The sequence below is a fragment of the Catharus ustulatus genome, chromosome 25 (genome assembly GCF_009819885.2).
Source record: "Catharus ustulatus isolate bCatUst1 chromosome 25, bCatUst1.pri.v2, whole genome shotgun sequence".
Lineage (NCBI taxonomy): Eukaryota > Metazoa > Chordata > Aves > Passeriformes > Turdidae > Catharus > Catharus ustulatus.
In genome coordinates this window covers 1,151,758-1,177,449 of record NC_046245.1, presented here as the reverse complement: position 1 = coordinate 1,177,449, position 25,692 = coordinate 1,151,758, and the positions used below count along the sequence as shown (strand labels likewise).

Here is a 25,692-nt window from a genome sequence, read left to right as displayed (position 1 = left end):
TTAGAAGCAGGGGAAGGGAGATGGAGTGGAGGCAGGGAAGGGAGATGGAGTGGAAGCAGAGCAGTAACAGCTCTGCACGCTGAGGGCTCCTCTTTGCTCCCTCCATCCTCCTCTCTCCCACTCAGGCTGTGGATCCCAAGAGCAGCAAACCACTGGGAAGTTTAAGGAATGGGATTCCAGCCCCTCCCCATGGATCTGCCTTCCAGAGGAGCCCCTGGAAGCGCAGCAAGTGCAATTCCCACGGCAACCTCAGCACCTCCCAGCTCACCACACTGGCTGAGCTCCGTGGATGCCGTTTGCCATCAGAAAAAGACAACCAGCACAGCAGTGCTTAGCTTGAGGCCCTATTAATAGCAGTTCTAATTATATGGCTGCAAATTTAATTCATGGCAATGATTAGTGTCAAAATCAAAGGCATCACACATCAATATTGGTAGAATTGTATGAAGCCCATAAACAGAACAAGCGAGCTGACACATCTCCCCCCAGCACTTAGTTGCTGTTAACTGTTGCATTAATGTCCCTTCTCATTTTGCTTGATGGAAATGGTTTTATTGCAGGAATCCACGGTTCTGAGTGGTTATGTCTCCAACATGAGCCCCTTTCCCTTTCTTCCCACAGGCAGGAGGCTGAGGTGCTTTGGAAGGAAAGCAGGAGGGAAAATTCCATCCCTCGTACCTGTGCCTGAGCCCAAGGGCCACAGCACCAGCAGCATTTGCTTTTCACCCTCTCTGAGGCAATTCCTGGGGAGCAGAACCAGCAGGAGCTGGGAGTGTGGCAGCAGCAGTGAGGTGAAGAGCTGAAGGCAGCAGTGAGATCACCCAGAGCTTCCAGGGAGGAATTCTCACTGGGGGAGCACAGGGAAATGTGAAAGATTTCGGAGCCATCTCCCTGACTTTCCTCCAGCTACACGAAAATGCCTTCCCTGAAAGCCCAGACGGAGCCAGCAGAATGTCTCCAAAGGAAATCAGCAGCTGTGGGCGAGGGAATAGGTGTGGCAAAGCTTTCAGATATTAATTGTGTGGGTAGAGCTGAGACGGAGGAGGACACCAAGGAGATCAGGTGGAAAAGGCATCTCCACAAATCCCTGGCACTTGCAGAGGTGCTGAACATTTCCACCATCGTTTCACAGGTGGGGAAGGAGAGATAAGGAGAGTCCTGAGCATCCTGAGCACTCATTGACTTCGAGACATGTCTGGTTATCTTGGAACAGGCACAGGATCTGCAGACAACCTGTTAACTTCCCCCGGGTCTCACCTCCTCTGCAGCCACAGCCCCTCAGCTCAGTGCAGAGCTGCTTCCCACGCCTCACCTGGGCTCCCTCAGGCCATGGAAAAGATAATTCCACGTGTCAAATGAGGGAAAATCTGCTAAAGGTGTAGACAGAGTGTGAGAGAGAGCAGCAACATCCTCATCCCCACAGAGTGGAGGACGATTGTTGCAGTTAATTGCAGAGGGATGGATCCCATCAGCTGCTGTTGAATAAGAGCAGATGCCATGAAAACCTGGCTCAGTGAATGGCTGGGATGAGCTGACTCCAGAGATGGGCCAGTTTTCATCCAACAGATGAAGGATTGCACGTGAAGGATTCCACAGCCCTCCCTCTGGACAGCAGAGCATGAATAGATTAACTTTGCATCCAAAGTGTTCAGTGCAGAGCAGCAGCAGGAATGAAACCCTGCTGGAGACACTGCTGCTTCTGGAACCCTCCATAATTCAGGGAACAAGCCTGGAAATTCCTCGTGTGCAGGCACAGCCCCTTGGCTTTGCTGCTTCTGAATGAGGAGCGTCCCCTGTCACACAGTGAGCACCAGGCTGCATTCCAGGCTGCATTCCACGCTGCATTCCTGCCTGCATCCCTGCCTGTATTCCAGGCTGCATCCTTGCCTGCATTCCTGGAGCATCCCTGCCTGCATCCCTGGTTGCATTCCTGCTTGCATCCCTGCTACATTCCTGGTGCATCCCTGCCTGCATCCCTGGTTGCATCCCTGGTTGCATTCCTGCTTGCATCCCTGCCTGCATCCCTGCCTGCATTCCTGGTGCATCCCTGCCTACATCCCTGTTTGCATCCCTGCCTGTATTCCTGGTGCATCCCTGGTGCATCCCTGCCTGCGTTCCAGGCCCTCTGCCTGCACCCCCAGCTCTGATCTTGGCAGGGTTTGGGATGTGCTGAGGGCTCCTCTTCCTTCCATGCAGCTGAAAATGCCTGGCTCTCCCCTGCCATGGCTCTCCCCTGTGCCACGTACGGGAATCAGAGAAGTGAAGGGCTCTGCCTTACAAGCTCCCTCTCCCCCGCGTTCAGAATTGCCCCACTGACACTCGAGAGGCACCAGGGAGGCTCCTAATTTACTACTACTCAGCACTTGTAAAGTGCTGAATGAATATTAATGAGCTGATGTAATTAAAATGATGCAGACATTCAAGTGTAGTATCTGCCTGTCCTTGTATCTTCCTGGATAGATGAGGAAGAAATTCCCTGCTGCTTAAGGACTCAAAAAATTAACAGCCTGCTGTTGATTACATTTGTTAACTCTTTCCCTGGCATGAAGGAGCAGGGACTGCATTTAACAGTTCACCTAATGCTGCCATTTAGAGCTGAGGTTAATTGGAAGGGTCTCAGCTTGCCACAGCAGCAGCTCCAAGGCTGATTTTGCTGGAGCTGGATCAGACCCACTGCTGAGCTGCAGCTCCAGCTCTAAAGGCCAACAAGGGCTCTCACACATCTCTGTTTACTCCCCAAGGCCACTTCCAAATTTATTTTAAATGCAGAACTCCTTCGAGAGTTCCCTTCCAACTCAGAATATTCTGTGCTTTTGTGACTCTGAAGTGGGGAAATCCCAGCTGGACTTCAAAGGCTTAAAAAGTCATTCCAGGTCAGGTTGGACAGGGCTTGGAGCAGCCTGGGCTGGTGGAAGGTGTCCTTGCCCGTGTCCCTTCCAACTCCAAACATTCAGTGACTCTGTCTGAGCCCTACCAAAGCCCTCCTCGGTGTTTGTGATGCAGAGGACAAGGAATGTTCCAGGGCTGATCAATCATCCAGCAGGAGGGACAGGCAGAGGGAAACAGGAGGACTCTGCCCTGAGGCTTGGTTCCAAAAGCAGCCACATTAACCCATTCCTATCTCTCCATGACCAAAATCCTGCCAGCACCAGCAGCTCCAAAGGCTTTTCACTCACAGCCTTCTACAGCAGCTGCAGAAGGATTGCTGGGAAACAAAACTACTGCGAGATTTCCATCTGACCTCCTTTGGTTCCTCTCCCAGGACCATCCTGCAGCAGCTTCAACTTTACTTTTCCCAAAACCTGGCACTTCAGAACAAACCACACTGGCAACACTGAGAGTTGAACTCTGCCTCTCCAACTCCAGGCCACGACCCAAACCCTGCCGTTCCCACTCCTGCCCCACTCCCAGCAAGACACAGCAGCAGTGACGCACAGCAGAGCAACCTGAGAGAGACAAAAGCCAGCTCCTGGCTCTGCACAGCCCAGACAAGCCTTACCTTCTTCAGCCTGCCCGTCTTGGTGCCCACAAAGACCACGCTGTAGCCGTTGTAGACGTAGGAAGCCACGGAGGTCATGCGGTCGCGGCTGGAGGTGAAGAGCGTCACCCCGTCCACGGGCACTGAGCCCCCCAGGGGCTGGTTGATGTCGAGCCCACAGAAGTTGTCATCGATGGGGACTGGCTGGAAAGACAAAGTTTGGGGCAGCTGTGAGTGAAACAGAGCCCGGGGCAGCCCCACACATTTGTGCCACCAACGTGCCACCAACGTGCCACCCGCTGCCAGCTCCAGGCACCTTCCCCAGGGCTCCTGCAGTGCCAAAGACTCACAGGGAGCTGCACACCCTTATTCTGCCTTAACACCATCCCTTCCCTCATTGTCATCACACCATAGGATGAGAGCATGGATTAAAGGGGAAGGGTGCTCTGAATTTAGGGAAACTGAGGCACGGAAGGACTGATCCCACTCTGCAAACTTGAATTCCATGGGATCCCAGCTCTCGAGGGCTCCCACAGCCAGCACCCCACCCATCCTCACCGCTTTGGTGCACTGGACATCCTTCCCCAGCAGCCAGTTGAGCTCCAGGTTGCCCTCGCCCTGGTAGCAGGACTGCAGGCGCTCCTTGATGTGGGCGTTGACGGTGCGGATGGGGAAGGCGCAGAGCGCGGAGTCGTCGGGGGGGTGGTGGTACTGCTTCTGCCCCTTGGAGAAGATGGCAAAGAGCACGTCCTCCTGCGCTGTGATGTTGAGGGCTCTGGCCAGCACCTCCCCGGGTTTGGACAGGTAGGCAGCCTGCAGCAGCCGGTACTCAGTGTCGCCCTTGACGCAGCCGAAGGGCAGGGACACGTACGAGTGGAACTTGGGGTCGTCCTTGCACAGGCGGACGATGCGCGAGGTGTAGAAGAGGTCGCTGGCGGAGTTGATGGAAACGCCCTCGGGGGTCTCGGGCTGCACGGTCAGGAAATACACAAAGTTACCGCTGGCGAAGCCGTAGATGTAGAAGATGTCAAAGTGCGAAACCAGAGCCAGTGTGTCCGAGGGGATTTTGATGAGGGACGAAACAAAGTCACTGTGGAGCTCGTAATCCAACATCGCCGACGACTCCGGGTCCCGGGGCAGTTTGCGGCTGGACAGGGTGGGGAAATAATCCTGCTTGCCATCCACGGCCGTGCCGATGAAGAGCTTCCCGTCCTCGCCCTCGGAGCGCACGATCACCCCGTACATGGTGCCCGTCTTGTTGACGCTGGAGAGGTAATGCTCCTTCTTGTGCGAGGGCTCCACCAGGATGAAGAGGTCGTCGAGGCGCAGCAGCTTGCAGACCCCCTGGTAGAGGCTGCCGCACGCCAGCAGCCGGTTCTCCGAGTAGTCGATGATGAGCAGCTTGTTGACGTTGTTGGTGAGCGTGAGGACCTCGCTGCACGGCTGCACGATGAGGGGTGGGTAGCAGGATTTGTTGTCCTCCTCAGGACCGGTTTTGTGAGCCACCAGAATGGTCAGGTTCCCCGAAAGCTTGTAGACCCTGTTGATGGCCCCCACGTAGACGGCCCCGGTGCCCCGGTGCACTGTCAGGTGGTTGAACGTCCAGTCCCGGTTCTCCGAGTGGAAAGTGTTGAACAAGGCATTGCTGGACACGTTCCGGGACAGCGATGCCAGGAAGAGGCAGAGCAGAGCCACTGACCAACCATCAGAGTCCGGTGCCCGAGGCCAGTTCCTCCTCTGATCCATCCTGGGAAAGGCAAACTCCGCGTCCCCTGCGCGTGTCCTGAGTCCTGGCAATGTCCCTCACATGGTTCTGTGGAGACAAGAACCACCCAGGGTGAAGGATTAGATCCCGTGTGCCCTGCAGATAAAATTCAAAGGAGGTTTTCTAATTACACAGTCCTTGAGATAAAGGGAGGATGTCTCTAAGCACAGCGGAATTAAGCAAGTCCACAACTTACTGGAGAGCAGTTCAGGCTTGATGCTTTGCCACTTGTTTCAGCCCCTGCATCTTAATTTGTGCTGGGGTTTGGCTGTTTCGAACGTGCTCTGCTCAGCCAGGGAGGGGAGAATCAGCTCCAGCCCAAGACAAAGCCTGCAGCTCACAGCCCCTGCCATCCATCTGCAATCTTGGCTGCAAGGATGTCTCCTGCAGGGTGTGCTGCTGGAAGCAGCAGAGGAAACAAGAGCTGTTCTTTACCTTTAAAGCCTCTCTGACTGAATTTGGGAACCTGAGGAAGAAGCCTCGTGCAGGCAAGTTCATTGAGCACAAACACACTGAAGGTGATGAGATCTCCGCTCAGAGCCTCCCCAGAGCCAGAAGTGCCTCTCCAGCAGGTGCTTTTTCAGCAGGAACTCCTTCACAAGGCACTTTCCTGCCAAAAAGCAGCTGCCACCAAGGTGGGAGCACACGGTTACATCAGCCACCAAACCACCAGTCTGGAGCAGCTTGCTTGACCTGACCACAGAAGTGTCTGAGTGCAAGGATGCAGAAAAACACCACCAAGTTCTCCTTTCTCCCAAACGTTCACTCCTTATGTGCTCCAGGCTGGGCAGGCAAAGGAACCCTCCAGAGACATCATCCCTCAGCCCCACACACCCCATGGGAGCCCTGCCCTGTGCAGATCCCCCTGTGCCAAGGCAGGAGCCTTGGCAGGAGTGAGTAGGCCCAAGCCCTGGCGGGAGTGAGTAGGCCCAAGCCTTGGCGGGAATGAGTAGGCCCAAGCCTTGGCGGGAGTGAGTAGGCCCAAGCCCTGGCGGGAGTGAGTAGGCCCAAGCCTTGGCGGGAATGAGTAGTCCCAAGCCCTGGCGGGAGTGAGTAGGCCCAAGCCATGGCGGGAGTGAGTAGGCCCAAGCCTTGGCGGGAGTGAGTAGGCCCAAGCCATGGCGGGAGTGAGTAGGCCCAAGCCATGGCGGGAGTGAGTAGGCCCAAGCCATGGCGGGAGTGAGTAGGCCCAAGCCTTGGCGGGAGTGAGTAGGCCCAAGCCTTGGCAGGAGTGAGTAAGCCCAAGCCTTGGCGGGAGTGAGTAGATCCCCCTGTGCCAAAGCAGGAGCCTTGGCGGGAGTGAGTAGGCCCAAGCCTTGGCGGGAGTGAGTAGGCCCAAGCCTTGGCGGGAGTGAGCAGGCCCAAGCCTTGGCGGGAGTGAGTAGGCCCAAGCCATGGCGGGAGCGAGTAGGCCTAAGCCATAGCAGAAGCAAGTGGGATTTCGGAGAGGAATGTAAGAGATCAGGAAGAGCTTGGTACAAATGCTTAGCATGCAGTTTTATGGAGATTTGCGGGAAATATTGTATCTACCTGGCTAGACTACATGAGGACTAGATTGAGCGATGCTATCTAGTTACAAGTAAGCAATATACCTTAGTTACACGAATATTATTGGTTGGTTATTTTTAGCTACAATAGAAAAAGTATATAAACTTTGCTTTATGGATCGATAAATGGCTTCATGGCTTCTAGCAAGCAAATCATGAAGACGCTGTCTCTTCCACTGCCATCAAGTTCCCAGGGCTGCAAACCACCCTGAGCTCGCGGGTGTCACCGCTCTTTAGGCTTGTTCCTGCCGGGAGTGGAGACAGGAGCTCCTGGGAGGTGACAAAGGAGCTCTGTCCCCGCGCTGCCTCTCCGTGTCACTGACAGCACACACGACAGCACAGACAGCAGGAATGGCTTTCTCATTCTGCTCAGGGACACATTTCCACAGCTGCTTCCCTCTCGCTGCCAGGCTTGGCGTTCCCACCTTGGGCTGGGGCAGTTTGTCTGTCCCGGGGAGGACACGGACCCTGCCACCCTCGCGGTGCTTTGGGGACAGTTGTGGCACAGAACAGCTGTTCCTGCTGCCTTCCCCACAGCCAGGGCAGCACCAGGGGACTCCGAGGTTCTTCCCTCTGCATTTCTGACCCAGAACCTCTCCAAGTGGCACGGATCAAAGGTTCCCAGGGACCTGGGAGAGTCCTGGTGACACATGGTGACACCTGATCATGGGGCACAGGGGTCTCAGAGCGGCTTAGCCTGGAACCCCAGAGTGCCCCAATCCTGGGACATGGTCACCTGCAGGCTCTGATCCCAGGGGAGCCCCAAAAGGGAGAGATCCCACAGAGAACAGCAAGGCCCTGCTGTAGAGCTCTGCACACACAATTTTCCAATTCTTAAAGAGTTCCGTTGCAAAGTGACACAAGGACAGTGCAGCCCATAATGAGTGCATTGAAATAATGGAACTTTGCACACATCTGGATGTGTGGGACAGCAGCAGCAGCCCTGCACTTGGACCTCAGCAGTTCTAGATCTTTTCCAGCAGCATTCCCAATCCCAGCAGAGCTGTCAGCCCCAGCCCAGCCCCTCTGCTGTGCCTCACAGCCAAGGTTTGCAGAGCATTTGTGAGCAGTCACTGCCAGCAGCAAGAGACACCATCCAGGAAGGAGAATCTGCCTTTCAAGCATGATCTGAGCACGACAGACCATGGCCATGAGCTGCCATCCTGCCCAGCCATCCCCGGATCTGTGTCACCCCCAGGGCTGGGACAACGGGAGGGCTGAGCAGAGCTCAGACACCAAACAGCCAGAGGAACCCTCAGGAGCCCCAGCTGGGATTTTGGGGAGGAATTCTTGGCTCAAAGAGCAGGCAGAGCTTGGCAGAGGTTGCCAGCTGTGGCTGTCACATCCCTGAAGTGCCCAAGGTCAGGGTTTGGAGCACCCTGGGATGGTTGGAGGTGTCCCTGCCATGGCAGGGCTGGCACTGGAGGGGTTTTAAGGTCCCTCCCAGCTCAACCCATCCCTGTGGAGGAGGCCAAACACCTGGGGAGTTAAACACCAGCAGAATGGGTGATTTTAACTCTGATCCTTAATACCATTTGATCATTAATTTTTCCTCTCTTTCTTTCTTTTTTTTTTTTTCTGAAGAGAGTTTTTAAATACAGCCTCAGCAGCAATCTGCAGCTATTAGTAACGCAAGGTGAAAGCGAGAGTAAATTCAGGGACACAATATAAACCCAAGCAGCTGAAAGGCCTCAATTAGGCTGAAAGGAGTTATCTGGTATTTAAATAATTATTAGATTGAAGGAATAATCACAGGTCTGAGCCGATTTTTTCCCCCACTGTCATCCTAATGGAGACTATAATATTATTATTCAAATGCCCATGATTCTCATTGAGGGGGGAAGAAAAAAGGGCTCGTTTAATCTCCATGTGACGGGGCTTCAGGAGGCACCATTAGTCATTTCTCTCATTTCAGCTGTCACTCACTCACGGGCACCACAGTTTGTCATTAGTGGCATTTTGTGCAGACCAAGGGAAAAAAAGAAAAGAAACAAAAACAAAACCAGGCAAAAAAAAAAAAAAAAAGAGAAAAAAAAAAAGAAAATTAAAGGCAAAACAACAAGAGAATCTCCTGTGGCAAATGACGGCTCAAAGGCACAATTCTGATGTCACCAGTGTGGCAGCTGTGTTTGCCTGGTGGGGACAGGGGCTTTTCTTTGGGGGTGGGGTTGGTCTGTGAGCTGTGATTTACACTCAGCCCTCCCCCATCGCCTCTGCTCCCTCAGCTCCTGTTTCCTGGGATATTTCACCCCCTCTGGATGTGCCCTCCAGGACACAGCAAAGCATCCCCAGCACCCTCAGTGACCCCAGAACCTGCACTGACCCCCATCCTCATCCTCATCCTCACACACACCCCCCTCCAGCCCCACAAGCTTTTCCCTGCCTGTCCTTTTTTCTGTCCCTGTTTTCCCCCCTGCCCAGAGGCCACCAGGGTCCCCAGGCAGGGAGGAGCAGATTGGGCCATAAATCCCCTGCTGGCTTTGTGGGGGCTGTGTCCCTGAGCAGAGCCTGCTGAGGAATGGCAGAGCCAGCCAGGGGTGGGGAGAGGGGCTGGGATTGCTCCCCGAGCTGGGCTGGGTGCTGTTCTTTCTGTTCTTTGGAGCTCCATGAGATTCATGCTGGGAGAGGGGACAGTGGCCAGCACTGCCCTCCCTGTGGCCACCAGGCTGTCACAGCCCCCACAGGGTCACCAGCAGGGCAGGCTGACAAACCCAGAGACAGAACAAACCCCCAGGAACAACCCCAGCCTTGCTCCCTTCCCCTTCCACCAGCTCCATCTGGGATCTGACCACAGCATGAGGGGAAAAGCCCCAAATTTGGGGAATTCTTTGTGGCAGGTGGGATCAGAGATGCTGGACCCTCACCCCTCCTGCAGCACATCGGGGATTTTCCTGCACTGAAGCTGCTGCAGTGATTGATGCCCTGGCAGGAGTGACATTCAGGACACATTTGTCAGCTATGGAGGAGACCTTACAATAATTAATAGGGTTTGGGTTTAATTAGACAAAGAGTCTGAGCCAAAGTGTCTGATGGAAGCTTCCCCAAGGCCTGGGATGTTTCCAGGGTGGATCAGGGGTCTGGATGCTCAGTGCTGCCCCTTGGCCAGGCCACCACAGCCAGAGGAGCCCCAGATCCCCCTTGGCCAGCAGAAACCTCCCTGCACTCTCACACAGGGTACAGAAACCTTGCCCCAAGCCCAGGATTTCCCTGGCTGTCCTGGAGCAGCTCTGGCACTCCTCCCTCCAGACCCCAGCAGTGCCCAGCAGCCAGAACCACCCCAGAGCCTGACCCCGAGGGAAGTTCCTGGCACTCAGTGTGAATAATTGGAATTCTGTGATACAGAGCCATGAGGACAGCTCCTACCACCTCTCCTTGCCCTTTTTATTTAATATTTTGACTCCAACAACAATAAGAGCAAGTTGTAAATCACCGCTGAGGAGCCTGGAGCTGGCTCTGAGGTTTCTCCAGAGGTTACAGCCCCACAGGGATGACAAATAGCCAGCTTTTCCTAAAACACAGCCTGAACCCTTTGGGTTTTGGACCGAAATCCACCCTCCTGTCCCCGCTCTGTGCTGGCAGCCACCGGCAGGAGCCGTGCCAGGAGCTGTGCCCCCCTCCCCAGAGCTGCTCATTCCCATGATGGCATTCCACAGGCTCGGCAGCGTTCTGAGAAAGAGTTAAGAGGGCAAAACACAGCATTGTGATTATTGCTTCCTCCAGGCCTGGGACAAGGAAGAGGAGGGGAAGAACAGAGCCCAGCCACGAAAAGGCATTTCCCTGATAACAAACACCATCACAGGAATTATGCACAAAAATTTGTCCAGAGCCCAGATATTTGTTTATACAACACACACTGTGCAAAGCTCTCCCCTCCACCTCCCTCCTGTGCACACACATCCCAACAGGTCCAGAGAAACAGAAAATGCAGGCAGGGCTCTGCCCTGAGCCCCACATTTGGAGCTGCAGTTTGGAGGACAAGGACACAGCACATCTGGTGGCACCCCTGGAGTGTCCCAGATTTGCTGGCCAGGCCTGGACAAGTTGTGCTCCCCAGGGAGATGCAGAGCAGCAGCACAGCTGTGGCTGTCACCCAGCTGTGCCTTACAGCTGGAGCCATTTAACCCAGCAGCCCCTCAGGGCTTCCAGGGAAATCCATAACTCGGACAGCTCGGAGCAGGAGTGAGGCACCTTCTCCGTGCTGACACTTGGCACCTGCTCTGTGAGAAACCACAGCTGGCAGCCTGCAGAGCACTGCTGTGAAACTGCTCAGGAGTTACCTGCTGGGACAGGGGAGCTGGGCCAGCAGGGTTTTATTCCCCAGGCAGTCCCCAGGGACAGGCTGGAGGTTGGTGACAGCCTGACGTGCTGGAGCACAGAGCAGGACAGACCCTGGCTCTCCTGGCTGCCTTGAAGTCTGACACCGAGGGGAACTGAGCACTTCTGAACTTTCAGAGCTGCTTTAGTCAGGTTTTGGGGAGGCTCAGGTTCAGCCAAACCTGTGTAAACAGGTCAGTGCCTTTGGATGATGTTGAAAGAGGAATTGGACAGAGCTGGGAGTGCTGCAAGGCGCAGCTGTCAGAGCCCTCACTCCAGTGGTGCTTCTCCAAACAGCCCTCAAGGACCCCCAGAAACAGAAGCCAGGCAATCCAGGTCACTTTGATGTGCCTCAGAAAGTGCTTTTTCTGCTTTCCTACCTGAGTCCTGATGGACTGAGCTTTATGCACCTCTCCACCGGTGCACCTGAGCATCGTTTGATTATTCATGGACTTTATTCCCAACAAAATGGAATTTAATGGCTGCTGACCTTAGGTGCAAGCAGATTAAACGATGAAATGATTTGCCCAAGGCTAAGCAAAAGGTCCCAGTGGCAAGGCAGGGAGTTTTATCTCAGCCCAGCACTGTGTCCCCAGGTGACATGCAGCTGCAGTTTATTACAAGAGAATATTACAGAGCAGCACCAGGGAGGATCACAGAGCGGCCACCGAGCTGCGGGAGGAAAATAAGCAGCAGCTTCTCCTGGCCTCACTCCAAGCACACCACAGGCAAGTGAAGAACCCCAGCTTCAAATTAAATGGGTCCCCAGCCACTCCATTAAACAGAAATCCTGCAACAGAGCTGCTGTGGCTGTGCCAGCCCCTTGCAGCGAGCGGGGTTGGTTATCCCCTCTGGCAGCCAGATGGATTTACACAGTAGCCCAGCGCTGTTACCTAAGTAAACCAGGAAATGGGACATTTGTTAGGATGAGGTTCTGGGATGCTCAATGCCCAGCTGTGCAGAGCTGGATCTCTCTGAGCCAGAGGTGCTGGGGAGCACAGCAGGGTCTGTGACACCCCTGGGCACCTTTGGGGGGTCCTGGTGGGGTTGGGGTGCTCCTCCAGCACAGGGATCAGCCCCCAGCCAGCCTGCCCACCCCAGGCCGTGTGCTGCCCACCCCTGGGACAGGCTCCTTGCTGCTCCATGCCCAGCATCAGCTCCCTGCTCCCCTCCAGGGCCAGTCCCAGCAGCAGCACTTTGGGAAGCTTTGGGAAGGCAGAACACAACTGCACAAAGCTCTTAAACGAGCAGGAAAAGCAAAGCAGGCACATGAGGCAGGGCAGGGCCCCACAGCACTGAAGAACCCTGCAGAGCCCATTAACCAGCCCTGTCCTGCTGGGCTGGGAGCTGCAACCAGCACCAGCTCCACCAAGGAAATGCCTGAACCCCCAAAACCTCTCTGGCTGCCCTTCCAAGGGCATCCCTCGGGTGCTGGGTTCTGTTTTTGACAGAGTTTCAAGGTGTTTGAGCCCTGGGAAGGATAAAACAGCTCCATGCCTGCCCAGTCTGCTCCAGCCAGCAGCAGAAGGGGCTCAGAACCAGGGGTGGGGGGTCTGGGGGTCCCAGGTGCCCCAGCCTCGTGTCTGAGGTGCAGGCAAGGAGCCCAGAGCCTGGAGCTGTGTCCCCTCTGTGCCAGCAGCAGCAGCTGAACGTCACCTCCTCTCCCACAGCGCTGGGGCATCAATGTCTGCCTGAGAGAGTGGCTCCTTCACACTCTGTGCTCCCTGCTCCTCTGCCCTGCTTTTCAATTTCAGAGCTCTGGCAGATCTCTGATTAATTCAAGCCTGTTTAATAACCCTTCTGTTTAGATGAAACGAGCTGTCTTGTTTTCTTTATTTTGAACACTAACTCTCGTTCCTTTGCTAAGGATCTCTGTCATTTAAAAACTTCTCTCTCTCCAACCAAGCTGATAATAAGATGGAGAAAGCAGCTGCTGACGTCCACGTCTGACATCAGCCAGAAGGTCTGAGGATAAAGAGGGGCTGGACACTTTGATGGATGAGATATCCCAAAAGCCTGAGCAAAACCAGGAACTTCACACTCCCCGTGCAGCTCAGAGCACAAAGAGCAGCTGTGGGGACAATGTGGGTGACAGCAGAGGAGGCTGCAGCACCCACACCCCTCATCCAGGCAGGGTCACCGTGGTTCTGCCTGTGGGGGTGGGAAATGTCCCATAAAAAGCCCTGAGCTGCTGCTCAGCTGTGCCCCTCACTGTGCCCCTGGCGTGGCAATCGATTGGCCATGGGCTGCTCCAGCTGCTCCCAGCCTTGCCCCAGCCTCTCCTGCTCCTGGGCTCCCACTTCCCTTGTCACCTGCTCTGCTGGGACATCCTCACCCCCCTGGCACTGCCCATCCCATGCCATCCCATCCCATCCCATCCCATCCCATCCCATCCCATCCCATCCCATCCCATCCCATCCCATCCCATCCCATCCCATCCCATCCCATCCTATCCCATCCCATCCCATCCCATCCCATCCCATCCCATCCCATCCCATCCCATCCCATCCCATCCCATCCCATCCCATCCCATCCCATCCCATCCCATCCCATCCCATCCCATCCCATCCCATCCTATCCCAGCAGGAGTGACCCACACCAGGAATTCCAGCAGGACCCTCCTGCCTCCCTGCATTTCAAAGCTGTGCTTGTCTGGAGAGCAACTGAGTCACTTCCTCCCCACATCCAGCCTGTGGGACGGGCTCCAGCCATCCTGGAAAACAATAAATCCTTCCAGGACGTGTGAGCCACATTTCACCATTTCATCTGAGTCCCCCAGCCCCTGGGCTCAGCTCTGCTGCAGGGACACTTCCCACCCCAGCCCCAAATCCCCAGGGCACTGCTTGGGATGGAGCAGAACAGGGATCAAAGCCCCCTGAGCAGACACATCACCAGGATGGGCCAAGAACTGACCCAGAATTTCCAGGATTCCATAAAACACACGGAGATCCCACAGGGAGACGAAGCTGCGGCTGAATTTGGGGCAGGATGGCAAACCCAAGGACTCATCACAAAAGGAGTTTCCCCCCAAAAACACAACAAAACAATTTGTGAGAGCCAGTGCACCACCACTCTCAGCTTTTATAAATCCCCCTTTTACAAACACAAACTGCTCCTCCAGATCCCCAAAACATTCCTACAAAGCTCGAGGATTTTGGGGGCAAAGCCCAAAATCAACAATTGGAGCTTCTCTGGCCCTAAACCTTGGGAGCTTTCACCAAAACAACCAAAACAACCCAGCTGAGATGCTTGGCTAAAAAAAACCTCCCAGATCTGAGGAAAACGGGAGATTTTGGAAAATCCAGGAGCACTTGAGTGCTGCTCCCTTTGTCTTTGCTGAAGCCAGAAGCAAAGACCAGCTGAGTTACACTGAGGATCACGAGACTTTTAACCAAATGATCCCACACAGACGAGAACAAACTGAATGACAAGGAAATTAATATGACATCCCCTTCAGTAACACGATGGCTAAAGCAGATAATCTGCCCAAGTGTCATGTTTGTAATGGGAGTTTGCAGAGAGTGAAGCAGCAATTCACAGGCATGAACAAATCAGCCAATATTCTGCTTCTTCTCATGTTAAAATTTGCAGTTTGGGAAAAAAAATAATGTGTTTTTTTAAAAAAAAAATCTTGGGAGGAGAAGGAAATTAGGCCAAAATAGTTTGGTTTGCAATGTTTGCAGCTCGGGGGGTGTGAGGCAGGTCCTGCTGGGCAGGGGGAGCTGCCCAAAGCCCTGTGCCAGCAGGACTCACCCCAGGGACACCATCCCTGGACTAAAAGTCAATTAAATCTCATTTCAATGACAGGGCTGACACAGAGCTCGTTGGTACAAGCGTGTGAGGCAGTGAATGGGTAAAATCCAGCACATTCAGAATCCACAGCCAGAATGAAAAACCCCCTGTGCAAAGTCACCAATTCCACCCAGCCAAACCTCCCAGCGACCCAGCACCCTGCACTGGGCTAATTTTTATTTTTTTTCATTTAACCAAGTTACACAACACCCTTGGAAATCCTCTCAAGAGCCTCTGCTTTTGTTTTCTCCCCAGGGGTTTGTTCTGGCACTGCTGAGCTGAGCCCAGCACAAGCCGGGGCCACCTCGGCTCGGGGGAATTCATCGGGTGGAACCGATGGGACCGACTTGTCCCTGCCACACAGAGCTTGTCCCTGCCACACAGAGCTTGTCCCTGCCACACAATCCCTGCCCTGAAAAGCAGAGTTACACAAGCTCTTGTAGCAGCACCTCATTATGGCCAGGGGACAGGCGAGGGGCTGCCGCTCTCCCCGCGAGCTTGGCCCGAGCTCCTCGGTTGCTACGAGATTTTTAAAGACAGTCTGGACCTGTCACCACTGAGCAGGCTTTGAACACAATTCCTGCTCCAGGAGGCTCCTCAGTGGAGCCAAACACTCCAGGAGAGGGCTCGTCCTCACTGCTGCTGGGATTAACTCCTCGAGAACTGCAGGGGAACGTCCCAGCTGGGGCAGGAAGAGCCTGCAGTGCCACAGCATCCCCCAGCCCAGCAAACCCCCGGGGATGTTTCCCTCGGACCCTCCCAGTCCAGTCTCACAAGGGATGATGCCTCTGATGTCAAATTCATCTGGAAACCCAGAGGGGCAGACAGCAAAATCAGGAGTTTTGGAAGGTTTAAGGCAAACACAAAAGTGTTTCTCGATCCAAGGTGGATTTTGAAAAGCTCTCACTGCCAGTTTGCTTACTCTGGGTTTGCCATGGAATTACAGAATGGTTTGGGTTGGAAGGGACCTTAAATCTCATCCAGTTCCATGGGCAGGGACACCTTGACTGGCCCAGGTTACTCCAAGCCCATCCAACCTGGCCTTTAAGGTCCTTCCCAACCCAAACCGTTCCCCAGTTCTATGTTTGAACTCCAAACCTGTGAAATGATGCATTTTAAGCACAAGTATAATCGAGGCAGTGAGGAAACCTCCAGGCACGCTCCCTTTTCCTCCCCACCTCTTCACACTTCCATTAAAAATCAAAAGGAAATTCACAGGCTATGTTTTTTTTTTTGGTTCAAATAACATTCCAAGCTGTGACATAAGCCAGCACAGACAGGAAATATGATCATGAGGCCAGAGCTCCATCCTCTGCTCCTGTCACTGCGACTTTTTGGGGACTTGGCAAATGACTGAGCAGAGGAGACAGCCGGCGTGTTTTATGGAGTTGAACTGTAACATCCCTGTTCCGCAGCCAACTCCCCGTTCCTCTGCTCTGACACCAATAAATCTGCCCAGCCAGGGGGAACAAAGCTCTTCACACGAGTTGCCCACACATGAACCCCTCAGATTCGGCTACCTGGGCAAGCACCCAGCCTCTGGGCTCTGCCGTGGGTAAATGCTCCCCAAAAAATGGGAAATGCTGATTTCAGTGCCTTCACCTGGGGGGTTAACCCTGCCACCAGCACGCTCACATCCACCACAGCTTTCCCAAGTGCCAATTCCCAGAATCTCAGCCTCCCATCCTGGGGGGAAATTGCCACTTTGGGCTGGGAGGAGAACCCTGCCAAGGCAAACCCTGAGCGCACAGACAGCGCCACACAACCCAAACAACCCAGAGCCTCCTTGTCCAAGGATCAACCCCAAAGGAGCACAAACTCACTTTTTGGAAGCTCATTCCCAGGTGAAGGAACCAAAGCAGGGAGATTCAGGAGCACCTGGAAAACACCTCCAGATCTCTGCCCTTCTCTCGCCGGGCACGAGGGACGGCCACAGGCTCCCACCCGACAGCAGAACCGCCACAAAGGAGAAACTGCACATAAATCTCCCTGGGAGGAATCTGTTCCCAGGCTGGCTGAGGCTGGAAATGACAGGAGGAACTTCTTCCACGCTGAGTCAGGGAGTGACGGGGCCGCGGTGGCCGCGCTTCCTCCCCGGCGCGCGGCAGGAGCCGGCGGCACAGCCAGCGCTGCCTCGCAGCTTTCCTGTTTTCCTGAGCCTTCCCAGACAGGGAAATGGGGCTGCAGAGCCTGGCACTGCAGGGGTTAAACCAATGCTGTGTCAGTGCTGCCAGAGCCATGCAGGAGCTGCGAGGAGAACGAGGAGAACGAGGTTTGTGCTCCAACCTGCACAGGTGCGCGCCTGGAGCGGCCATGCAAGGATTGTGGCTCTCCCATCCCCTGCCCCACTGCTGGAAATGGGATTGGATTTGTGTGTGCATCCCAAAGCCTTCCCCACACACAGCCCAGCGCTCCCACTGCTCATCCCCACACCCAGGGCAGGTGGGAGCTGCTGGTCCAGCCCTGGGAGAGCCCCCAGCCCTGAGAGAGCCCCCAGCCCCTGCGGGTCACCAGAGGGGCAGAGGCTGTACCCACACTCAGCTCTCCCTCCCCTGAGCGCTCTCCTGCTCAGGGATAATTCCTGCTGTGGGTTCCCAAAGGCTCCTGCCAGAGCAGCACCTGCTGTGCTCCCCCAGGATCGGCTGGGCTGGGACACAGGACAGGGTTGGTGGCTGTCACACTCACAGGACGGTGTTGGTGGCTGTCACACTCACAGGGACAGGGTTGGTGGCTGTCACACTCACAGGGATGGTGTTGGTGGCTGTCACACTCACAGGATGGTGTTGGTGGCTGTCACACTCACAGGGACAGGGTTGGTGGCTGTCACACTCACAGGGACGGGGTTGGTGGCTGTCACACTCACAGGATGGTGTTGGTGGCTGTCACACTCACAGGGACGGGGTTGGTGGCTGTCACACTCACAGGGATGGTGTTGGTGGCTGTCACACTCACAGGGACAGGATTGGTGGCTGTCACACTCACAGGACAGTGTTGGTGGCTGTCACACTCACAGGACAGGGTTGGTGGCTGTCACACTCACAGGGATGGGTTTGGTGGCTGTCACACTCACAGGACGGGGTTGGTGGCTGTCACACTCACAGGACAGTGTTAGTGGCTGTCACACTCACAGTGACAGCTCACAGTGCTCCCCACTGCTGCCCCAACCCACTCACCATGCTCAGGGCAGCCAGGCTGGACCCTGCCCTTCCTGTCCAGCTCCAGCCCTGAGACACCAGGCTTGTGTTCCAGTCCTGAGCCCCACAGAGCCCCACAGAGCCCCACAGAACCCCACAGAGCTCCCACAGAGCCCCACAGAACCCCACAGAGCCCCATAGAGCCCCCACAGAACCCCACAGAGCCCCACAGAGCCCCCACAGAACCCCACAGAACCCCACAGAACCCCAGAGAACCCCACAGAGCTCCCACAGAGCCCCACAGAACCCCACAGAGCCCCATAGAGCCCCACAGAACCCCACAGAGCCCCACAGAACCCCACAGAACCCCACAGAGCCCCATAGAGCCCCACAGAACCCCACAGATCCCCACAGAGCCCCCACAGAACCCCACAGAGCCCCACAGAGCCCCACAGAGCCCCCATAGAACCCCACAGAACCCCACAGAACCCCACAGAGCCCCACGGGTCCCCACAGAACCCCCACGGGTCCCCACAGAGCCCCCACGGGTCCCCAGCTCCCAGCACAGCCCTGGGGACCCAGCAGCAGCAGCGGGAGGAGGAGAGGTGAGAGGTCAGGGCAATATTTACTCAGACGTCACCTTTCACTTTTATGAAGTGGGGAAACGGTGCTGGAGCAGGAAAAGGCTGCGAGGGACGTTGGGGAAGCTGCTGACACGGCAAGCACAGCACGGGGCTGGCTCCGGAGAGCCGGGGCTGGCTGGGACAGACCCTGCAGCCCCACCCGGGGCTGGGGATGAGCTCCAGCTCCACCTGGGAATGGCAGGAGCTCTGCAGAGCATCCCCCATGGCACAGCGGGGTCATCCCTGCTCACGGAGATTTTAGGAGCTGCAGGACAGAACTTCCACAGGGGAAGATCTTGGAAGAATTTTCTGCCTCAGCCAGTGGGGAGATGGAGCTGAGTGTGGCCCTGGCACGGAGCTGGAGCTGCTCTCAGGGCAGTGCCAGGCAGGGAGGGGCAGCAGGGGCTGCCAGCCTGGCACGGCACAGCCTGGCACGGCACAGCCTGGCACGGCACAGCCTGGCACGGCACAGCCTGCCAGGGCTCCTCTCCCCGCGCCTTCCGAGATCATCCACACTTTTTACAACGTGACTCCGATGCCTTTTATCTCCGGCTCTGGATGCAATTTTAGCCCAGGCAAAGTGGGATTAAATTTTCATAGTAGGATACATTTATCTCGCTTTTCACTGCCCCCATCTCCCCCTCCCAGGTCGATTTGAGCCCAAACAGAAGCGGCGATTACAGCGAGATAACACGAGATGGGCGCAGTGCGATAAGGAGGGGAGGGTTCCCCTTTCCCAGCACCCCATTTCTGCAGCTCCTCACGGTCCCCCCGGATCAGAATTGCCATCGCAGCCCCCAGGATCCCGCAGCACAGCGGCTCCATCCCCGACACGTGTTGAATTCGTGCGCTTGGCACGGCTGCGCTTCCTCGCCCCACCCGAGCGGCTCCGCTCGGACACACGGACACGGAGCGAGGACACACGGACACCGAGTGAGGACACACGGCCACAGCCAGCCCGGAGTGTCCCCAAAACACCGAAACCCCCCCGTGCCCCTCCAGCGCTGCGTTCAGCCAAGCTCCGGGTGGATTTCCAGCCCTGGCCCCACCGCCCGCAGCTCAGCGCAGCTTCGCTCCTTGCTGGGTTTGTGTTCGGTTTTTAGTCGGATCCAGAGGACCCCTCTAGTGGGATGAGCAGGAATTTCAAGCCCACATCCCACCCCCAATTTCACCCCCGTGCTGGCTGTGGGGCTCGGGGAGGGCTCTGGGCTGCCGTGGGGAGCTGTCAGGAGTTCCTCAGCCCATTTTGCCATTTCTCCACTGGAGAGCCAAAACCAGGCTGAAATGTGGATGCCGGGGAGGTGGTGAGAACTGGAGAAAGGAGAAACACGGCACAGACGTGAGGATAAATCCCTTCCCAGCCTCAAAAGGAGATGGCTTCAATCAGCTAAACACCTTTGGCTACAAGGAGCCACCTGCGTGTGTCACTCGGTGCTGCTGGAGGTGCCAGGGCCACCCTGCGACCCAGCAGCGTGCGGGGACAGTCCGAGCCGTGTCCCTGCAGCAAATCCATTGATTTCCACTGCAGACAGCGGCCCCGAGCACAGCCCCGGGATCCTCCTTGTGCCGCTGCCTCGCTCCCCGCACAAAGAACCCGTGGCTGTGACTGTGGATGCTCGAGGTGACAGCGACACTTGGGCTCCTCCAGCCCGGCCGTGGCTCAGCCCCGGAGGAGTTCCGAGCACCTTTTCCCCCCCTGGATCCCCCTGCCCTCCCCTTCGCTGTTGTGGCGGTGGCCTCCCAGCCAAGCTGGTTAAGAGATTAACACTCTAAAAACCACATTTACTCTAATTAGCCATGAAATCTTTGTAACTAAGTGAAAAAATATTTCCCTTGAGGGATTTTTTGTCCATTCATCACTGTTTGAATTGCCAGGGAGGGGGGACCAGAGAGAAAACCCTCAGATCTAATGAATTAATAGCAGAATGCCCTGGGGGAGCAGCGGCTCCTCCACAACACGGGCACCTCAAAGGGGGCTTTTCACAGCTCGCCGAGGGGACGCTGCTGAATTATTTCGAGTTAACAGACTGTAACAGCTCTGCTCCCGTTCGCAGCTCCGCTCCTCGCTTCCCTTGCACGGGGACGGACAGACGGACAGCTGGGTGCCCCTGCCCTGCAGACAGCCGGGGACGGACAGACGGACAGCTGGGTGCCCCTGCCCTGCAGACAGCCGGGGAGGGGACAGGGCACGGCTGGCATCACCACCAGTGCCCCCAGTTCCTGTCGTAGCGGGAAAAACATTTCAGAGTTAGGTGGGAGGGGAGGCAGAGAATCTTGCCACAACTTAGGCCCATAAATATTTCATATCGCTGGAAGAAGAACGATTATATTCCTGCCAGCACTTTTCTTGTGTATTTTAAATGTGTCACCGCCTTCTACTTTCTCCCCCGTTTGTGTTTCTTGTAACAGGCCCATGAAATAAAGATTAGCTGAATAATCAAGAGTGTTTAGAAATGTGAAGGGGCCTGTCTCAGGAGCACTGCGTGCTCAGGTTCATCTTTCTCCAGGTTTTTTTTTCCCCCTGTTTTTGAGGATGCCAAAGGCAGAGGGGGGAGCGCGGTTTGCGCAGGAAGCGAGCGGGAGCGGAGCGGGGACGGGAGAGCGGCGAGCACGCAGTGCCCCGTCAGAAATGACAGGCTGAGCGCTCCAGGAGCAGGGGGGCACTCTGCCCCATTACATATTTATCGTTCCGGCTGCAGAGGGGCCAATTAAAGCAGCTTGATCACCGCCGTGTTGGAGCAGCCGCGGATGTGCTGGGAGAGGCGGCGTGAGAGGGGCAGGTGCGCTCGTTCCTGTTGGGATGGGCTGCGGGGCCTTCTGCGAGAGCCACGAACCAGCCCTGGGGAGAAAAGGTGCCTCTGCTCCAGCAGGACATCCCTCAGAGAGCCACGAACCAGCCCTGGGGAGAAAAGGTGCCTCTGCTCCACCAGGACATCCCTCAGAGAGCCACGAACCAACCCTGGAGAGCAAAGGTGCCTCTGCTCCAGCAGGACATTCCTCAGAGACCAAAGGTGCCTCTGCTCCACCAGGACATCCCTCAGAGAGCCACGAACCAACCCCGGAGAGCAAAGGTGCCTCTGCTCCAGCAGGACATTCCTCAGAGAGCCACGAACCAGCCCTGGGGAGAAAAGGTGCCTCTGCTCCAGCAGAACATTCCTCAGAGAGCAAAGATGCCTCTGCTCCACCAGGACATCCCTCAGAGAGCAAAGGTGCCTCGGTTCCCTCAGGACATCATTCCTTGGTGAATAAAAGTGCCTCTGCTCCCCTAGACCATCTCTCGGTGAGCAAAGATGCCTCTGTTCCCTCAGGACATCACTCCTCGCTGAAAAAAAGTCCTTCTGCTCCCCAAGAACGTCATCCCTTGATGAACAAAGGTGTCCCTGCTCCCCGAGTTCATCCCTGGATGAACAAAGGTGTCTCTGCTCCCCCAGTTCATCCCTCAGTGCACAAAGGTGTCCCTGCTCCCCCAGTTCATCTCTTGATGAACAAAGGTGTCTCTGCTCCCCAAGAATATCATCCCTCAGCGAATAAACGCATCCCTGCTCCCCCAGTTCATCCCTCACTGCACAAAGGTGTCCCTGCCCCCCCAGTTCATCCCTGGGTGCACAAAGGTGTCTCTGCTCCCCGAGTTCATCCCTCAGTGCACAAAGGTGTCTCTGCTCCCCCAGTTCATCCCTCAGTGCACAAAGGTGTCTCTGCTCCCCCAGCACAGCGTCACGTTGGCTCCCAGCAGCCAGCCCAGCTTCCCACCTTCAGCTCCTCACCACTCACGCACTTTCTAAATATCGGCTTTGCTTTCTCTCCCGGTTCAGCTCCTCATCTCAGCTGCCCACGGCATGAGACAGTCTGCACCTACATCTGCCCTAGCTTTCGGGCAACCTTTCCCAGGCATGCTCCAGACTGCCACATTTAGCTGCAACAGGAGTTCCCTAAGTAAGTTCTGGAAAGCCTCGTGGCGGCACCTAAATGGGAGATGTCGGGAAGAGGCTGCAAATCACACATTTCCCCGCGACTCCGCAGGGTCTGCCCGGCAAGCCGCTCCAAATGTCATCTCCATTTAGCTGCTTTGCGAGCCAATTTGTCACATCCTAATGCAATTTGCTGAGGAGAGTTAAAGAGCACAGGGCAGGAGCAGTCACCCCTTCCTCCTGCGGGCTCCAACAGCGTCTGCAGCTCCCCTCGTGCCCCCGGCTGGAATTCCCTTCTGCCGGGAAGCAGGGGAGGCTCGGGGTTAACGCAAAGAACCGGGCAGAGCTCGGCAAGAGCCGCTTCCATCGTGCTGGTGGATCCTGAGCAGCTCTCACACAGCATCTGCTACCTGCTTCCGACTTGTTCTGAGCCGGGGGGGAAACCCCACCATTAATTACATCGAACAACACCATAAAAACAATGAGCAGTAAATTGGGTTGGTTTATCTTCTGGCAACAAGCGCTGGGGATGTGGTTGGAAGAGTTGGGAGGGATGGCTGCCTTGCCTGATAAGCCATTTCACAAGTGACACCGCTGGGTCACGTCCCCCTCTGCTCGCACCGAGCTCCTCGAATCAAAGCGGTTTTATCTGATCCCTGCACCACCCACCCCAAAATTCCACATGTGAGCTTTGAGGGTCCTCAAAGTGACAACAAATGGCAAAAGGACGGCAATAAAGACCAAAAAAGCCCCGTTGAGTTCTAAAGGATCTAACACCTCTGTGTTAAAGGTAAAAAGCCAAACATCTGTTCCGAGGATGGCACAGATTCTTGCGAGGCATCTGTCCCTCAGCTGTAAGTAGGTCACTTCAGTCCCCGTTATCAATGAAGCCATCCCGAGCACAGGGACAGCACCACGTCCCCAACCCAGCCGAGCTCTGTCGAGCACATTGAAGCCACCAGTGAAGCATCAAGTGCCCAGCAAAGAGCAGGAGCAGCCTCCGAGCAGCGGTTTCACATCCTGGCACTCCGAGAAGTTCACGTTCCCACACCTCCAAGCCTCAGCTGCTGCTCACAGACGCACAGGGGATTTTTTTTTTTTTTCCCCTCTGCCACTTACTATTCACCTCGCTTAAAATTAACCTATTGACTTTCTGATACCCCTTAGAACACAGATTAATTGAACATCGCTCACTTCACCTCCAGGAACATGCGGGTATTGGCCGTAGCGTGAATGGAGACAAAGGCGGGGATGCCTGACCGTGCCAGGTTAAACGGAGGTCACGGCCGGCGAGGACAGCTCGCACAGAGCAGCCCGGGCTGTCACCGCCACCCATCCGCCAGCCCCGGGGCTGCGGGGACCGCGACCGCCACCGGGATCTGGGATTTCCCTCAAGGGAGCACAAGTGCGTTCGGCGCCTCTCCCTCATCACCGTCCGAAAAGGGTCTTGTGCGGATTTAGGAAAGTTTTAGTGGGGATTTGGTGTCTTTTCCCCTAAGATTCAGGGGTGTTTTCCAAAACGTGCCCCCTTGCTAACAGGAACTTTTTCCGGAGATGAGTTTATGCCGCTGCATCGGCTCCAGAGCGTGACTGAGCGGTACCGAGCGGCCGCAGAATTAGCGAGGAAGCAGCGATGTCTAACGGGAACGCGGAGCAGCCCGGGGAGCGAGCGGGGCTGGATTCCCTGGAGCCGGGCAGCCGTGGGGGGCTCCTCCATCCCTTCCCCAGACACCCCCGGCATCTCCGGCAGCTCCGCGGGCACGGCCGGGACCGGAGCCTGCGGGCACCTCCCCGCGCTCTGCAGCCCCCGGTGCCACCCGCAGCCCCCGGTGCCACCCGGCTCGGGCAGCATCGGGCGGCGCGGCCACCACCATCCCGATCCTCGCCCCCGCATCCTCCGCCGGGGGATGCCCGGCGCAGCCCCCACCCCGGCGGGCAGCAGCCCCTCGCCATCCGCCGCCACTCACCGGCCCTCGGCGCTCCGCTGCCGCCCGCTGCCGGCTCAGGGCGGGGGGATGCAGGCGGCCCCCGGTACCATGGAAATCCGGGGCCGGGCGGCCGCCGCTGCCCGCAGCTCCCTCCGCCTCTCCCGGCGCGGCGCGGCTCGGCTCGGCTCAGCCCCGCCGGCCTCTCATCGCCTCCGCAGCCGCTGCCCGAGTGCGGCGAGCGCGGCTCGGCTGCGCTGCGCCCTCCCCGGCATCCGCCCGCCGCCAGCCCGGGCGCGCTCCCCGCTCCGCGCCAGCCCCGCGCCCGGGCGCGCTCCCCGCGCCGCTCCCCGCCCGCTCCCCGCCCCCCGTTAACCCTTCCCAGCCTCGGGGCCGCCAGCGGGGCTCGGCACCCCCTGCCCACCTCACCTGCGCCCCCCTGTCCCCGCAGAGGCGGAACAAAGCGCCCGGAGCGCCCGGGGCAGGCTGGCCGCGCGGGGCAGGCTCAGCGCCGCAGCTGTCCCCGGGAGAGCCCCGCAGCTGTCCCCGGGAGAGCCCCGCAGCTGCCCCGGGAGAGCCCCGCAGCTGCCCCGCAGCTGTCCCGGCCTGCCGGGGCTGCAGGGAGAGGAACGGGGCTCTCGGGTTCTGTCCCCAGCTCTGAGCCCCCGCGCACCCCTCGGCTCCGGTGCTGGTCCAAGAGGGACCCCCGAGGTCTCCCCTGCTCGGTTTTCCCGGCTCTAGAAGGGGCTGGCAGCCTGGTTTTCCACCAAGGCCGGGTCAGCTCCAGCACAGCCAGACCTGGGTGCGTGCTGCAGCGCCCCTGAAGCCACTGACGCCCCTCACCTCCTGCCAAAAGCTGCCGGAACCGAGCAGAGTGGCCATGGCCAGCTGGGACAGGGTGCCCGGTGACCGCTCAGGGCTGGGACCCCTCCTTGGGGTTGGGTGGTTCCACCACAGAGCCACGACCTGGCCTTCCCTGCTGCCTCAGCAGAGAGACACCTGGGAGCTGCAGGGCACCCAAAGTGAGGAGCAGCTTCCAACACCCCACTGGTCACCTGCAGCGGCCCACAAGGGTTTGGGAACACCTGATCAGGGAGGAAAAGCCATTCCCAGCGGCACAGGACATCCTGAAAGCCAGGAGCACCCCAGCCCTGCTGACCTGACCCAGCAGGGCCACGGGAATGATTCCAAGGAGTGCAACTGGTG

The 25,692-nt window shown here is 56.8% G+C and overlaps 1 protein-coding gene across 3 annotated transcripts in view; it reads right to left on the bottom strand.

The window, feature by feature from the left end:
- Positions 1–24,637, bottom strand: part of PLXNA2 (plexin A2) — a 158,092-nt gene extending 133,455 nt beyond the window's left edge. Inside the window, exons 1-3 of one of the 3 annotated variants that reach the window (XM_033079990.1) lie at positions 24,529–24,637; positions 4,037–5,339; positions 3,500–3,682 (exon numbers count right to left, since the gene is read on the bottom strand). In XM_033079990.1, coding sequence (XP_032935881.1) covers positions 3,500–3,682; positions 4,037–5,224 — 1,371 coding nt within the window. In that variant the 5' untranslated portion in view covers positions 5,225–5,339; positions 24,529–24,637. Of the gene's footprint in view, positions 1–3,499; positions 3,683–4,036; positions 5,340–16,719; positions 16,815–24,528 lie in introns of those variants that run through there. The other 2 variants (XM_033079989.1, XM_033079991.1) reach the window with 2 other exon arrangements.
- Positions 24,638–25,692: the final 1,055 nt, after the last annotated feature.